The sequence below is a fragment of the Setaria viridis genome, chromosome 8 (genome assembly GCF_005286985.2).
Source record: "Setaria viridis chromosome 8, Setaria_viridis_v4.0, whole genome shotgun sequence".
Classification (NCBI taxonomy): Eukaryota; Viridiplantae; Streptophyta; class Magnoliopsida; order Poales; family Poaceae; genus Setaria; species Setaria viridis.
In genome coordinates, this window is record NC_048270.2 from 4,945,510 (window position 1) to 4,960,155 (window position 14,646).

The window sequence follows — 14,646 nt, forward strand, 5'->3', positions numbered from 1 at the left end:
CGTGCAATGAAGCAGGGTTGTTCGCCTAACACTAACACTAACAGTGCCAGATCAGGAAACCGCTTGTCGTCGTGCCCTGAAGGCTGAAGATTTGTCAATGCTTCCGTTGTCTGCAGGAGCTGGGCCAGGAGGCCAGGACAGTGCAAAGAGTCCTGAACCCGAGCACCTGCTCCTCCAACTCGATCGGCTGACGCCTGACGACGGCGACCCCTCCTCTTTCTATTCTGCTGACCGGAAAACTGCGACGGTGGAGCGATCGGCGAGATGGTTGATGGCGCTGCATTCTACCGTGGCCTCCGATCCACGGGATGCGATGGCAGATGCAGCAGCACCTCTGCACCTGGAAGGCTGGAACACGACTGCACGAGCAGATGATTGAGGAACACGAGGAGAGTAAAAAAAGAGCGCGGATAAGAAAAGAAGAAGCTTAAAAGCGAGACCAAGCAGCAAACACGCGCAAATAATGGGATGAAAAGTTGGGCTGCAGCTGCAACCTAGGAAGCGAATGAAAAGGCCGGGAGAGAAAAAAGGAAGAGAAGAAGGAAGCGTCCGTCCGTCCGTCCGTCCGCAAAGCAAGCAATGAAGCAACTTCGCATGGAGGGTCGTAGTCCTTCGTTCTTCCGGCCCCCACCACTACACCTACCAGGCTACCACCACATGCTCGCATGCACGGCCCCGACGCGGCCGCAGCAGCCGGCAAACGACGACGACGCTGCTCGGCTGCTGCTCGAAAGCGGATTTTTCAAGACTCTGAACCCGGAGTTATATCCATTATCTAAAAAAACTTGCTTCTACTCTTTGTTCTCCAGAAGAATGAAAAAAAGTCGCTTCTACTACTTCTACGCCATGGCTGCAAGTAAGCTATACCTAGTACACATGCACACCACCACGAGCCATGCCCATGACGGAGAGCACGGGAATGCAGGAAGAAGCAAGCTAAGCTGGCCTAGCGTCCCACTCGTCCTGCCTTCTACGGACAAAAATACACGTACCGTTGCGTACTATGTACCGTCGCCAGAAACCGTACGTAGGTCGAATGGTTCATCTCTTATCTCTGTACAATACAATCAGTGCCAAACACTGCAGTGCAGTGCAATTAAAGTGAGACCTTACAATAGCAACGAGGTTACGTGTGGCATGCTTAGATTGTTAACACCCCTCTAACTCTAATCATCCCTGTAGCTGGAAACCAAAGCCAAGCCAATTTACAATAACCCCTCTAATCTACGTGCAACTCAATCACAAATTTTTAATGAGCACGCCAAACTGTCCTTATCTCATTATCTGCACCATATGTTACAAAAAATAAAAAGCAGAACAATGCATCAATTTCAGTCAGTTATATACTTATATGTGCATGTACCTTGTACCACTGCCAGAAACCGTATACCTGTGCGTTACTACAATTAGTGATGGTGGTCGAGCCCATCCAGTGCAGTGATTTTTCAGAAAAGAAACAATCCGGTCCAGGGCATTGCAACTGAAGTAGCATCGTGCCACACTGTACATTAACACTGCTCATCCTCATCCATCCTTGTACCTGCTGGAAACAAAAGCCAAGTCACCTTTGGTACCTACCAGTAGCAGCTATACATACACTGTACAGGTATTACAGATCATTTGCTCCAGTGAGAGCAACAGAAAACACCTGTAGCAGCTACCAGCTGATCGATCTGCAGCAATATACAGGAGAATAATAATTGAATGACCAAAGCCACGCAACCGATCGATCTGCACAACAGAATTTGCAAAATAAACATCAAGGACGGCGGCATCAGTCTATGGATTGGCGTCTAACCGTTGTTTGCTTTTACCAGTTAAAATGAACAACCACCGCAGCCTGACAAGTGACAATGCGTATCTAGGTGACTGCAACTGGTGGATCATCCCCGAATGTTAAATGATGACGCTTGTCCCTATCTGATTGTCGACGACTATTGTAACACAAAATCAGCATCAATTTCAGGCAGTTATCACCAAACCAAACGCTAGTTGAATATGCCAGTAACTAATAAGTCCTAGCTAGTTGTGTACAATATGTTTCTCTGTATGGTTTCGGATTCGTAACAAGATCTCTCAACTGAATGGGTGTCGTGCTGCATCAAAATCAATTTCATGTAGAGTGGGGAACTGGGTAGATTGATGCACATTTTTCCAAGAAAGAGTAAATTGTATATAAAAGGAATATAAAGTAATGCCTTTGCTCACACGAATTCATATAGGCCATTGATAAGTTTAAATTTCTGATTTTCATACCGATTAATAAATGGTTACGCAGCTTCCTGACAAAAAAAACCTTAACGCAAAATACTCAGTTAAAACACAAAAGTTTCATAGAAGACTCCACACAACAATAGAATAACCTTTATGACTTCAAAACCTTTTGCAGTTTTGAAAACATTTTTTCTTGGAAGTGCAAGGGGGGTTCATCCCTCGTACACTGGCAATTTGCCATCTATGCTAATATCCTTGGGTTTATAGACCTTATGGTCAAGTTGGAACACAAGAATTTGAATTAAGCTTTGTACGAAATAAACAAACCAGGACGAGGGTGGGGTTCTACAAAATCTTGAGCACCCTACATTCCAAACGACTTTATGTAGTACGTAGTTACTAAATTTGAAGTTGGAGTGGAAAATGAGAATATCATAGAAGAACAACAACTAACTTATTCTTAGCACATTAGAACAATCTCTACTATGCTGAAAAACTAACAATTCCAAAAGAAAAAAATTGTAACTTGCATTGTCCTCCAAAAACATAAGAAAATATCAAGGGGAAAACAAAGGGAAATTCAGCTAAGCCACCACATTTTAACAAAATACAGGGACCCAAACGCAAATCCGTCCACCGTATTTATCTCCCCTCCTCTGTCCCCGCCTTCCCCACACCTCAACCAAACTCGCCAGCGGCATCCGCCCGGCCATCATCACGCGCGCGCCGCTTCCCCACCCATGCCGACCGGCCAAGCTCGGACGCCGCAACCACCGCTGCCGCCAGCGCCGGCAAAATATCCAGCCTCCCCGGCGCCGACCCACCGCCGCCACCGGACCTTCTCTTCGTCGTCGTCGTCGTCCTCCTCCTCGTCGCTCTCCACGGTCTCCTCCGCCGCCTCCTCGCCGTCGCCGTCCCCGCGCGGCCGAGGCACCACCTCCGTGCCCTTCTCCTGGGAGCACCACCCGGGAATCCCCAAGACGCGCCTCCCCGCCATCGCCGTCGCCGGCGCCAAGGTGGCCTCCTCTGCTCCGCCGCTCCCACTCCCGCCGCCCCTCCGCGCGCCGCCGTCCCGGCCCCGGAACCACCACCACCATCAGACCCGCCGGCGCCGCGCCAGCAGCCACCCGACGGCCGCCTACACGGACCCCTTCGCCGCCGCGCTCGCCGAGTGCACCAGGGAGCGCGCCGCGGCGGCGGGCGCCGACAGCGATCGCCGCCTCATGGACAGCCTCTTCCCGTCCCCGGCGGCGGCAACGCAGGCGTCGGCGTCGTGCGGGCCCGTCAGCCGGCGGTGGTCCATCGCGTCCGCCGGCGGGGTCGCCGGGCTCCTCGACATGTACGGGTGCAAGAGCGCCATGGGCGTCGCGGAGGGCGCGTTCGTGGTGCGCCGGCCGGTGGCGGTGGTCCGTCCGGGGCCTGGCCGAGCGGGCCTGGGCCGGGCCGGGCGGCGATGAGGGCCATCACGGTGGGTCGCATCATGGTGATGGACGGCATGGCGGGCTCAGTTAGGTACATAAAAATAATCAAATCGATCCATGTGCAAAAATGTTGGGATCGAAAATGAGGTTGAATCTTTTTCTCTTTTTTTTCTCTTCTTTTTCTTGTTTATGTTTTTTGAGTGGAGCTTCGTAGTGGATGTGATTGATACCAATATATGAATGTTTGGCATGACCATCCACTAAACGATGTCGTGATGTAGATTGTTAAGTACTGCTGGTGGCAAATATTGTAACCACAAAGTAAATAATGCGGTATATTGGCATCTACTCATAATGGATTGATGCACTAGTTTAATTGAAAACCCATATACTTTTCTTACTAGTAGACTATTAGGAAATAATAGGTTGATTTGCAAATGCACATGGTTCTCTTTATTTGTAGATGATTAGGAGATGATATGTGCATACTTTACCTGTGGGTGGGTAGAAAACGACACACAAACCCGCAGCCATTAGGATTTTTACCCGCAGGAATGTACAGGAGTGAACTATGCTTGTTGCCATCCCTCCTAATATGCAACTTAATGGTACAATTGCATAGTCGTCATATAATGCACTTGCTCAGCTACAAAAAACTGAAAAAAAAAGAGTGAGATGGGATCATGAGTCTACCGGTCCAGCCATGGGTCAATGACTAGATATATTCGTATACACAGAAGCACCAAGTTAAGTAAAAAGGAGTTCTTTTCCTTCTTTTGTGAAATATATTGCTTCTTCCTTTTTGAAACTTTCAAAAAAAAGAAGCAATATATTTCACAAAAGAAGGAAAAGAAATGAAGAAGCAATGTGTAAAGCCTAGTGTGTACGAGAGCCACTAGCTTTTCAAACACGGCCAATTTGCACCATCCAATTGGCGCTTTTTCAAAATGCGTACGGTTTGAATTTAAAAAAAATCCATACCGGTCGCGCACTGCCTGCAGCCGATGGATGGATGGATCCGGGCGACGAGCGGGTTTGTTAATTGTAATTGGTGGGGACTTAGGCGTAGGTGTGCCTGTCGAGAGTACTAGTTGTGGGATATTGAATTCATATTGTTTGTAAGGCTACGCTGGCGAAAGAAGAGCGGGCAGATCGATCGACAAGCCTACAATCTTTAGCAATAATCCCCATCTGAGATCCCCATCTGACGACGACGTACCCTGGTCTGGTAAGTGAGCATGCAGGAGGGTAGAGGCTACAGAAGATGCATGGGGCCTGCAGGAATCAAGGTGCCAACAGTGCAGGTAGGTGAGGCGAGTGGGTGGATATACTATGCGCTGCCACTATTCAGATCTGAGAGATGCAGTCAGCAGATCGAGCAGATTGATGAGAGGATCGATCGACTGTTGAGAGGATCGGTTGAGATTACATAGCTGGTATGTCATTCATGCATGGGCTCATGGGCTGGCCGCCTGGCCGGCTATACGATATGGATCCTACTACACCACCACCGGTACAGCTCTCAGTTATTCGCCTCGTAAAATCGGAGCTTTGGTGCTCGACGAGATATGCTTGTACCACACAGGTGTCCTTGTCGACCCACTGTTGCGTTACGTGTGCCTGCAGCCGGTTCGATCAGCAGCTCATCAGTCGCGCATAGATGATTTTTTAGATGGTGACACGATAATGCAGAGCACCTTTTCTTTTTTGCTCACCTGATCGTCGATCGGTGACACACGTCTAGTCAACAAGCTGGCTCAACGCTAGCTGGAAGAAGATATGATCAGGTTCTGATATTTGCATGCTGGGTGCTCCTAATCTGCTGGTGGCAAATTAAATCCTCAATCAACTGTTGGTTTAGTCTACAAAGTGTCGGCAGCAAATCAAGGAGTACAAATGTAGTATGCAGTGTAACTTGCAGCACAGACGAAGGGGCAGCATGCATGATTATGCCTGCCTGCATGATTGAGGACCGAATTAAACAAAGAGCAGCCATCTACTCTGTTCTCTCCAAATAAACTAGCTGCATCCCTCTTTCTCTGTGATGGGATCATCTGAACCCAGCCATGCCATCATTGCAAGAGCGAAAGCGTGCACCTTCCAACAGTTTATCTGCCGAGATGAGCATGCAGGACAATGTTTAGCAGGGAATGTAGCCAAAAAATTGCTCACTGTTGAAGCAAAGCAGTACAAATTTCTAGAATCTTCCCCACAACTCATGATCCATAATATTTTTCATAAAGGCACTAGATGTTGTTCGCATGAAGAAATTAGAATAATGTAGAGCATAGATATTTGTTTATTGAAAATTCTAGAAGGGGACACATGTCATCACCCTATGAATCCCTTGACCTATAAATAGAGGCTCCTTCCTTACCATGCCATCCATCCATAAGCATGGTGAATGAGAGGGTATGGTAGAAGAGAGCAAGGTAGTAGTGCTAGGTAGAAGAAAGAGTGAGAGTGTGTGCGTTAGGCTAGCCACCTAAGTGTAAGAGTGCTCTGTTGTAATACTCTTGCTGTTGCAGTAAAGAGAGTATTTTGTCAAGTGCAGGTCCTCATATTAGTAGTAATAGTCCCACCCACTCTCAAGGCTTACCGTGCACTCCAAACTCCGTGCACTCACCCTTCACCACCTACAGTGGGCTGGAATGGCGGTACACGCAAGTGCTGGGTGTACATCAGCCAAATCCGTTGGGATTGCACTGTAGCATCCGGCTTCCCGTTGGGATTTTGCATTAGTTGTGTGTTGCCCGGATTAGCAACCACGCAAGCGAACACAAACACTGTAGTCTAGCAGGCAGATGAGGAGGCTCTCTGCTGCAACTCATTGAAATAGTGAAATCGCACTCTGGCATGCACAAGCACAATAATGCAAGCACATTATTGGTCCAGCCACTACTTTAGAGTTTAGATCCGGAGCCTCAGAAGGCTTTACGATGGAACGGTCACATCCAGTGAAGACAACAGATAGAAAAGCGACAAACAGTGTGTTAATAAGCTCTGGGAAAGTTTGGATTAGGAAAAGGTTCAGCATGCATGTGGGAAGCTCTGTCAGGGAAGCATATCCATATGGTTGGCACAGGATCATCTAGTAAGCCTAAGCAGGGTCCTGCTAGCTGCTCCGGCAGGTAGCAAATGAGATCCTGTGCCCAATCACCTGTTGTGATCGCCTAACACTGTCGGTTTGCAAAGAATCTAAGAATGATGGACTGCCCATCCACATCAGTTGCACTCCTCTTTTAATTTTCAACACTACTTCACAGATCAAGTACGTACGTTACAAAGAGTTTTCAGATAAGATGATGCATAGCACTTTCTGTAAAGGGACCAATAACAAGCATGGACGTATGTTAAGCTCGGTGACTGATCGAGTGTATGCAGGGACAGAGTATGATGCTATAGAGAAGAAGAGGCGGTCTTTAAGGAAAGGAGTTACATGAGTAATGGCATGATTAGGTTCCAGTTGGAGTAGGCAATTAAGCATCTGTTTCTTTGTGTGATGTGATGAGCGCGCCGAACCATTCTCTAGCATATCTTCAGTGAACGCGCGTGCATATACAAGGACTGCCATCATCATTGCTAGTGCAGCGCAGGCGCAGCTTCTTGCTTGATATAGGAGTATCTGCCAACGCAGTACCAAATTTAGCAAGGGAAGCGAACTGCATGGATCCGTGTGTTGCTTACAGTGCACTCCACTCCCTGTGCAGTGTGTACCCACCAATGCAAATTACTCTCTCCGTTTCAAATTATAAGTTGGAGAGTCAAAACATCTCAAGTTTGATCAAGTTTATAAAAAAGTACTAACATAGTACTATTAGTTTTTTCATTAAATATATTTATATATATATTTTTTATAGTATATCTATTCGGTATCATAAACTTTTGTGATCTTCTCTATAATTTTAGTCAAACATAAAATTATTTAACTCTAAAAAAATTAGAATCTTACTATTACTAATTGGAGGCTCCTTTTAAAGCTTCCAGGTGAAGCCACCTAGGATTCCTACGTGGACACTCTAGAAAAAGAGAGAAATCCTAGAAATTCTCACAAAAAAGCAAACATCCAACCATCAATCGATAGATTCAAATCATCATAGCCATTGGATCTATTATGTTTTCTAAAAAAATTACCCACCTATGCCATTATAAAAATAGCCTAAAGTAACCCCCTAAATCTATATATAAATTACCCACCTCTGCCATTATATAAAATAAACTAAAGTAACCCCCTAATCTTCATCCAAATTACCTACTTATGCCATTATAAACAATATTTAAAATAACCCCCTAATTTGCAATTGCATTGCCTACCACTATTACTTAAGTTTAAACTTAAAGTAACCCCTTAAATTTACATCTATATTACCCACATATGCAATTATTAAAAATAACATGAGGTAACCCTACATTTGAATCAAATAACCTTAATTAAAAATATACATCAATATATGATTCTAAATCGTCTATATCTTTCACTATTGGTACACGATATAACAATTAAGGTTTATACGCATGATGTGTGTCACCATTTATAAGGATATAAAATGATGATAATATAGATTTCTATGCTAAAATTGTATCTCAAACTTAGGGTTCATTAAATAAATTCAAGCGCATACCTGCGATGCAAAGTGAAAAGTTAAAGATTATACATGTGGTTGAAAATATTATAGAGTAATTACTAACTAAAATCGATCACAATTGGATGAAGAAATTAAGTATATATCTACATAAATATTTTGGTCGAATATTTAACAAACGAGAGGTAGCTTATGGTAGTAGTTTTGTAGCAGTGTAGTCTTATTTTTTTTCCATTGGAGACTCCAAAATAGTTCCCACGAGACAAGCTAGAAAAAAGAGACAAATTCTCATAAAAATTAAAAACATTAAACACCAATCCTGTAAACTCTAATAATCATAGCCATTGATCTATTATATTTTCTAAAAAATTACCCACCTGAAAATATTCAAAAATGAGCTCTAAACCTATATCTAAATTACCGAGCTTAGCTATTATAAAAAATAATCTAAAGTAACCCTATAATCTTTATCCAATTTACTAATACACATAATTATAAAGCATAACTTAAAATGTCATTCTAAAATTTTATCTATGTTACCCATGTGTGTCGTTATTAAAAATAACCTAAAGTAAACACCTAAATATTAATCTAATTATCTTCATGTGCATCATACAGAAATATCAAAAAGTAAACTAATATATGATTCTAAATTACCTATTTATGTCATTATTAATATAAAAATACTAAGTTAAAGTATATACACATGATGAGTGCCACCATTTAGACTATTTATACATGTATGTGAGGAATCGATGAAAAATATTGATTTGTATGCTAAACATAATGTATGGAGGATTGGATGTGTGATACAAAATGGAAAAAGTACAAATATGGATGAAAACATGCATAGAGTAATTATTAATTAAAAATCAATCACAACTAGACAAAGATAGATACATATATCTATATAAGTATTATGTTGAAGTATTGAAAAATAAGAGAGTGGTAGGTAAACAATTTTGATTATTAGCTAGGAGTTTAATTTCTAAATAATTTTCAAATACAATAGCTTCTAAAAATATTAGCCCGTGCAGGAGCACGGGTTGATGGACTAGTGACTTATAATTTGAAACGGAGGGAGTACCATTTTCTTTTCATCGCGCTTTGTGATTTGTAATCAGGTTTTGTAAGGCAAGGTCGGACGCACTCAAGCACATACACCCACGTAGGTGACATAGGTGTGTGTCCTAACATACTAAATTTAGTAAGTTAACGACTCGAACATTAAGCACTAAAACTACACACACAAGTCACATGGTAACCAAAATGACCTCATTTTTTTTTACAAAAAACAATTGAAGAACTAAAATCTCTGTTGTTTTTAAGTGGCCCAGCAGCAACCACGGCACGAACATGGACTCAGAATTGCTTTGTGGGCTGGTGCTCGGGCCTACCAGTCCCACACTGATGGGCCAGGCTATTACCCTCCCCGGCCTCCAGTCCGTAAAATCGATATGCGACGCAGCGACGGCACCTGGGCCAGTCACAGGCTCAGTTTGCTTTGGACCGGGCCTGTTCGGCAGCCGGCTGAAAAGTTAAAACGGCTGATTTGCTGTGAGAGAAAAACATTGTTCGGTGGCTGATAAGTTAGCTGAATAAGCTGAAGCGAACAGGCACTGCCAGCCAGAATCTCGTAAGCTCAACACCTTAGTGGCTTCACCCTAAAAAAAACACCTCACTGGCTTCTAACTTCAGTTCGCAAGGATCAATCAAATTTCACATGCGTGTGTACACGCGCGCTTTTTTGGCTAGTATGAGTTGGTGTGTGTTAGAATTAGTTAAGGTCTTCTTGTAACCGAGTCCTACTCGTGTAGATGTCAATGTGCTGGTTGTTGCGCATGAGATAGAGATAGAGATAGAATATATTGTTTACTTGAAGATCAAGTTGTAATTCAAACAAACTCTCATGTACATCTTGTAGGCATTTTGCCTCTATATAACACAAGCCGTGGATATGCTGAGATAAGCAATCCACGTTCTTCTCACATGGTAATCAGAGCCGCTTCTTCCTAAACACATCTACTACCTTCCTTCCATGGCATCCTCCTCCTCCCCTTAATCGATCCAGCTTGGGTTTGGTGTTTCGGAGAAACTCACGAGAGAGAACTACCACCTATGGAAAGCCCAATTTTTATTTGTCGTCCGTGGCGCCCAGCTCATGGAGATCCTGGATGGGTCTTACCCTGAGCCGCCAAAGACCATTGAATACGACAAGAAGCAGAAGGTCCCTAACCCCGAGTACCACTTGTGGATGGTCAAAGACCAAACTCTACTCAGCTACTGATGAACTCCATCGCCAAAGATGTGCTGGGGCAGGTGGCGACAGAGACCTCCTCGGCTGAAACATGGAAGGCACTGGAATGCATGTTCTTGGCGCGGTCAAGTGCATGCGTGATAAATCTACGCATGCAACTTGCCAATTTGAAGAAGGGTGGCATGTCCACCATGACGTACTTCGACACGATGTAGGCCATCACTGATGAGCTCGCTGCTGCCGGCAACATCGTCAATGATGAAGAGGTTGTGGCAAATTTGCTTAATGGTCTTGGTTATGACTACAACCCCTTCGTATCAGCTATCCTCAGCAGGACAGATCCAATCTCCTTGGGAGATCTCTACTCAAATGATGGCTTATGGCTTCCGTTTGGAGGCGTACCATGATGACTGTGATCACTTCCAGTCATCTGCAAATTCGGCTGGTCGTGGACCAGTGCACCTCGCGGTCGCGGTAACAATCACGGCAAAGGATGAGGTGGTTGTGCGAGTGGAGGACGTACAAGCAATGCTAGCACAGGCGCCCCCAAGCAAAGTGGACAGACCTCAGGACCCGTCTGCTAGAAGATAGGTCATGAAGCTTCCAGGTGTTGGTACCGCTATGATGAGGATGATGAATAGGATAACACCAAGGTTGCAGGAGCCACAACAACTATGTATGGTTATGACACTAACTGGTATGCAACTAGTGGTGCCTCAGACCATATCACCAGTGAGCTTGAGAAGATGACTATTTGTGACAAGTACAATGGACAGGATCAAGTACACACGGCTAGCGGATCAGGTATGACCATTGGCTAGCGGATCAGGTATGAGAATTAGTAATATTGGTCATACAAGCTTACACACCCCTAGTAAAGATCTGCATCTAAACAATATTCTTCATGTCCCTATTGCCAATAAAAATCTTGTTTCTGTTCACAAACTTGCTCGAGATAATGACACCTTTCTTGAATTCCATCCTAATTTCTTCCTTGTTAAAGATTAGGCAACGAAGGCAATTCTCCATCAAGGTAGATGTCGTGGTGGCCTTTATCCTTTAGGTTCTCCGTCCTCAAGTGGAAGTCCAAGGAAGCAAGTTTATGGTGTCAATAAACCGTCTACCTCAAGATGACATAGTCGTTTGGGTCATCCAGCTTTTCCCATCGTTAATCGAGTCCTTAGCAATAACAAGCTTCCTTATGTTGGTGATCAAACTCTCGAGTCAGTTTGTGATTCTTGTCAAATAGCCAAGAGCCATCAATTACCCTATTTGCAATTTGATAAAATTTCCAGTGCTCCGCTTGACCTTATTGCCTCTGATGTTTGGGGACCAACACGTACTTCTATTGGGCATCACTCATATTACGTAAGTTTTATCAATTATTTCAGTAGATACACTTGGATCTACCTTCTCAAGAAAAAATCTGATGTTTTCCAAGTCTTTAGGGACTTCCAAAGCTTAGTTGAGCAGAAATTTAATGAAAAGATTTTATCTGTGCAAACGGATTGGGGGTGAATATGAGAAGCTTAATTCCTTCTTCCAACTCAGGCATTTCTCATAGGGTGTCATGCCCTTATGCTCATCAATAGAATGGTCTAACATAAAGAAAGCATCGTCATATTGTTGAGGTTGGGTTAGCCCTTCTAGCCAACGCTATCATGCCTCTTAAGTTCTCAGATCAAGCCTTTCTAAAAGCCAAATATCTCATTAATCTCCTTCCTAGTAAAGTTCTTGACTATGCAACTCTAGTTGAGCGCCTCTTTAAGGAAACACCTAACTATACCTCGTTGCGTACCTTTGGTTGTGCGTGTTGGCCCAATTTGCGACCATACAATAACACACGCAAACTTGCTTTTTGTTCTCTCCGCTGTGCTTTCCTTGGGTACAACTCCATGCACAAGGGGTTCAAATATCTGGATGTCTCCTCTGGGGATGTGGTGTTTGATGAGACATATTTTCCTTTTGCTCACTTACATTGAAAGGTTGGTGCTCTTCTTAGGAAGGAAATTCTTCTTTTACCTGACTATCTCTTGAATTCAGGAGGTGTAGGCTGTACTGATCCCAATATTAACACTAACCCCACTACAGAAGAACATGTAAATTTTTAGGAGCCAGCTAAAGAAATTCCTACATCAAATGATGCTGCCACTGTGCCAAACGGAGATCCTCCAGTGGCCACAGATGATCCGGGCGCCCGATCCCAGGTGGATACGGCCTGGCCAGGTGGATCCGTCAGCTCTGGCTCAGCGCGTGGGGGGAGCAGAGGCGTGTCGCGTGCACTACCACCCTCTCCTAGCACGCCGCGTGCCTCTCTGTTGCCGCCTGTACTCGCTCCAGAGTCGCCGCGTGGCTCCCTATCTCCACCTTCTACAGTGACAGCTCTGGTGGATGCCGGTGGATCCTCTACGCCTAGTTCTAGATCCGGTGTGGAGGCAGCTGTTTCACCTGATCAGATTCCAGGGCCATCTCCTCCAAAGCGCATTAGATTGCAAAGTGGTATTGTAAAACCTAAAATTTTCTTTGACGGAATTATCAAATATGGAAATTTCTGTGTCACAGGTGAACCTGAGTCTGTACAGGAGGCGCTTGATGATCCCTAGTGGAGAAAAGCAATGGAGGACAAATACAATGCGCTCCTGAAAAATTAGACTTAGGCATCTGGTCAAGGGAAAACAAGGTACAAATGTGATTGATTGTAAGTGGGTATATAAAGTGAAAAAAATCTGATGGTACAATAGACAAATTGTAACACCCAAATTTTTAAAGAATTTAAATTCACTAAAAGTTGCTTAATTAGGATGTCATTTAAATTTTTAGGCATTTAATTTCATTTTTCTCTAAATTAAATTAATTCATCATAGGAGTTATTTGTGCATTGCATGCTGGTGCATTTGTTTTGATTGCTTGTGTTTGAATCAAATTCAAATCTCAAATTCAATTTCAATTTTCAAAACTTTTCCTTTTCTCCTTTTCTTTTTCTTTCTTCTCTTGGGCTGCATCCTTCCCCTCCTCCTTCTTTCTTTCGGCCCAAGCGCCACTTTCCCTCGCGGCCCAACACCATCAGCTCCACCGGCCGCTCCACCTTTTCCCCAACTCCCACAGCCCAGCGCTGGCCCCGCAACCTTTCCTTCGCCGGCCCGTCTCCCTTGCTCCGGCCCGTGAAGCCGCGCTGGCCCAACAGCCGTGCCGACCCATCCCCGTTCCGCGGCCACTGACAGGTGGGCCCCACCATCGTCTCCCACCTCCGGCCGGGACTCTTCCTGCAACTCGCGTGCCGCCACCTCCGCAACAACCTCACCCCCACTCCGTGTGGCGGAACCGCCCAACTTAAGCTGGTTTAAGTGCACCTAATCGCTGTCGGAACAGCAATTATCCGAAACGCACCTAAAACAACATAAGTCCGGTAGTCCGTCGAGTGTCCCTAGGACTCCTCGAAGGATCCACGGCGTGTCTCATAACCATACATCAGGATAATATCCGCGATGGGATAATATCAACAAACATTACATTTTTACATACATATGACAGGTACGAGTTATTACAGGACATAGGTTGAAACAAACTTAGTGATGCAGTGTTAGACAGAGTTCTAAGATTTAAACATAAATAGTTCAGGAGAAGATGCGCAAGTAGAACTTTTTCTCTAGGGTATTGTGAGACTCAGGTCAATACCCTAGGGCTTCGGGGTCTCCTCCTCTGTAGACTCCTGTGGAGCTTCTGAAAGATAGCCACAAGGGGAAAACCCTGAGTACGGGGTACTCAGCAAGTCTTACCCGACTAACCAATATAATAGTTTTCTTTGGAATGCATGCTAGCTTTTGGGGGTGTTTGGCTAACATAGCTTTTGCCGAAAAGCTTACTATGAGTAATGCCTTAGTTTTATCTTTTATTTGGGTTAAGTTATTACCTAACCATTCTAAATGATAACAGAAGTAAAAACAACCATAGCTGTTTAAATCATACATCAGTTGATAACAGAAAGATACATATTGCATGAATTGATACTACGATGCTCAACAGTGATCAAGTGCATTCATAACCGACAATTGCGGCGATCCGGATCTAATTACATCCTGCAGGAGAGTACCCTGATCACCAGCGTTATACGACTGTCCAGGTCGTATCTAACAACCTCTCGATTAGCAAACTCAATGACTAGGAATACAAC

General features: G+C 44.3%; 1 protein-coding gene across 1 annotated transcript; it reads left to right on the forward strand.

Annotated features, from left to right (window-relative positions):
* Window positions 1–2,871: 2,871 nt before the first annotated feature.
* LOC117866785 (uncharacterized) lies at window positions 2,872–4,035 on the forward strand. The gene has a single exon (XM_034751068.2). The coding sequence runs from the start codon at window positions 2,955–2,957 to the stop codon at window positions 3,669–3,671; it is 717 nt and encodes a 238-aa protein (XP_034606959.1). The 5' UTR covers window positions 2,872–2,954; the 3' UTR covers window positions 3,672–4,035.
* Window positions 4,036–14,646: the final 10,611 nt, after the last annotated feature.